Genomic DNA, 1939 nt, shown 5'->3' on the forward strand with positions numbered 1-1939 from the left:
AGAACAAGAGAGCTCCTGGCCCCTGCCTTGAATTTCATCACATCATTCCTAGTAAGTGTATGGCTTGGCTCGAGGAGGAACAGATTGGGCCGACTTTGGCTGCAGCGACTTCAACGGGTGCGAACAAAAGGAAGGGCGCAAACAAAAGGAGGAGAATTGATGCCTGACTCATCTATGCCCCTAGTTTTATTGCTTTGACCTTTATTTTCAAGTTTTTATGTAAAAGCAACTTTGTTTTGTATTAGAGAGCTGGAGAATGTACTTGATGTTGAAATCAATTATGTGAAAGTTAAGTGTTAAAAACAATTTTTCCTTTTGGTCCCAAAATGGTCAATGTTGTAAAAGGTAAATTTTTGAGAAAAAGCAATTCATTAAAAATCTTCATAACATTTTCGAAAATGATCACTGCCTGACACGCACACGCACGGAATCAATCCTCAAGATGCACAACTCCAAATCAAAAGATCATACCATAACGAAGATCACAACCAAACTAACGCATAATGAATGAAGATGACTTGATCAAACAGGCCTGTTGAACTGGAGATAATTATAACCGAACTTCAGGATGAAGTTGCCTATGTATCCTGCAGATTGGAATCAGGCCTTTCGTAGTTCGGTTCGGTTTCACTCGAGTATTAACTCTCTCATTTTATGCTCTAACTTTTGCCAAAGTTGCCCTTTCGGGTTTTCAACCGTGTGAGCTCAATTTTTCTTTATTTCTAATTTTTCGTGCTCTAATTTTTGCCTAGGCCACCCTTTCAGGTTTTTGGCCTAGCGAGCCTCTTAGTGGTAATATTACTTCAATTTGTCCATGTTGATTGGTTGTGAAAATTCCAGGCCATCTAGATCCATGAGAATGACTGCCCCTCCTGACCAGATAGACTTGATGATGTAGGGACCAGTCCAATTGGGTCTGAACTTGCCCCTAGGGTCATGGATGGGGGCTCAGTTGTCTTTGAGCGCCAGGTCTCCTTCCTTGAGATTCCTAGACTTAACCTTCTTGTTAAAAGCTTTGGCAATTCTGCGTTGGTAGCCTAGGACATGATACAATGCCTTCAGCCTTCTCTCATCAAACAACATTAACTCCTCAAATCTACTCTGCTGGCAGTCGGCCTCTGCTATCTGACACTCAGCCATAACCCGCAGTGATGCTGCTTCAATTTCAATTGGCAAAGCAGCTTCCATGCCATAGATAAGAGAATAAGGAGTTGCCTCTATAGATATCTGAATTGACGTTCTATAGCCCCAAAGTGCAAATGAAAATTTATCGAGCTAGCCCCTATAGGTTTCCACCATCTTTTGCAAAATTTTCTTGATGTTCTTGTTCGCAGCCTAAACAGCTCCATTAGTCTGTGGCTTGTAAGTTGATGACTTCTGAAAGGCCACGTTATACTTTTCAGGTAGAGCTATCACCTCTTTCTTGAAGTGTGAGCTGTTATCCGATATGATCTCATTCGAAACCCCATACCGAAAGATGATGTTGTTCTTGATGAACTTGGCCACATACGAAGCCTTTAGCATGGCATAGGATTGGGCCTCCACCCACTTAGTGAAGTGGTCGACCACTACCAGAATGTACTCATAGCCGTCTAACCCCTTTGGTGTGACTACACCGATAACGTCGATTTCCCAAACTGAGAAAGGCCATGGCAAAGTCATGTTGTACAGTTTTGACAGTGGGATATTCATGAGAATAGCATGAATTTGGCATTTGTGGCATTGCCGTACAAAACAAATACAATCTTCATCCATAGTAGACCAGTAATACCCTTACTTGAGGATTTTTCGGGCCAGCATCACACCATTTATATGAGCTCCGCACTCTCCTCTATGAATAGCTTCCATAAGGCACCTCGATTCTTCTTTCTCAACACACAACTTATGCATTAGCAAATGGCGTCTTTTGTATAACTTGCTTCTGCAAATGCTAAATTAG

General features: G+C 41.8%; 1 protein-coding gene across 1 annotated transcript; it reads right to left on the reverse strand.

The window, feature by feature from the left end:
* Positions 1–1335: 1335 nt before the first annotated feature.
* On the reverse strand, positions 1336–1662 carry LOC145799793 (uncharacterized). The gene has a single exon (XM_082889426.1). The coding sequence runs from the start codon at positions 1660–1662 to the stop codon at positions 1336–1338; it is 327 nt and encodes a 108-aa protein (XP_082745552.1).
* Positions 1663–1939: the final 277 nt, after the last annotated feature.

This window comes from Camellia sinensis, chromosome 9 (genome assembly GCF_055761805.1).
Source record: "Camellia sinensis isolate YWXY chromosome 9, ASM5576180v1, whole genome shotgun sequence".
Lineage (NCBI taxonomy): Eukaryota > Viridiplantae > Streptophyta > Magnoliopsida > Ericales > Theaceae > Camellia > Camellia sinensis.

Coding starts and splice junctions, on each gene's coding strand:
- LOC145799793 (XM_082889426.1), bottom strand. CDS start 1,662: ATGACTTTGCCATGGCCTTTCTCAGTTTGGGAAATCGACGTTATCGGT.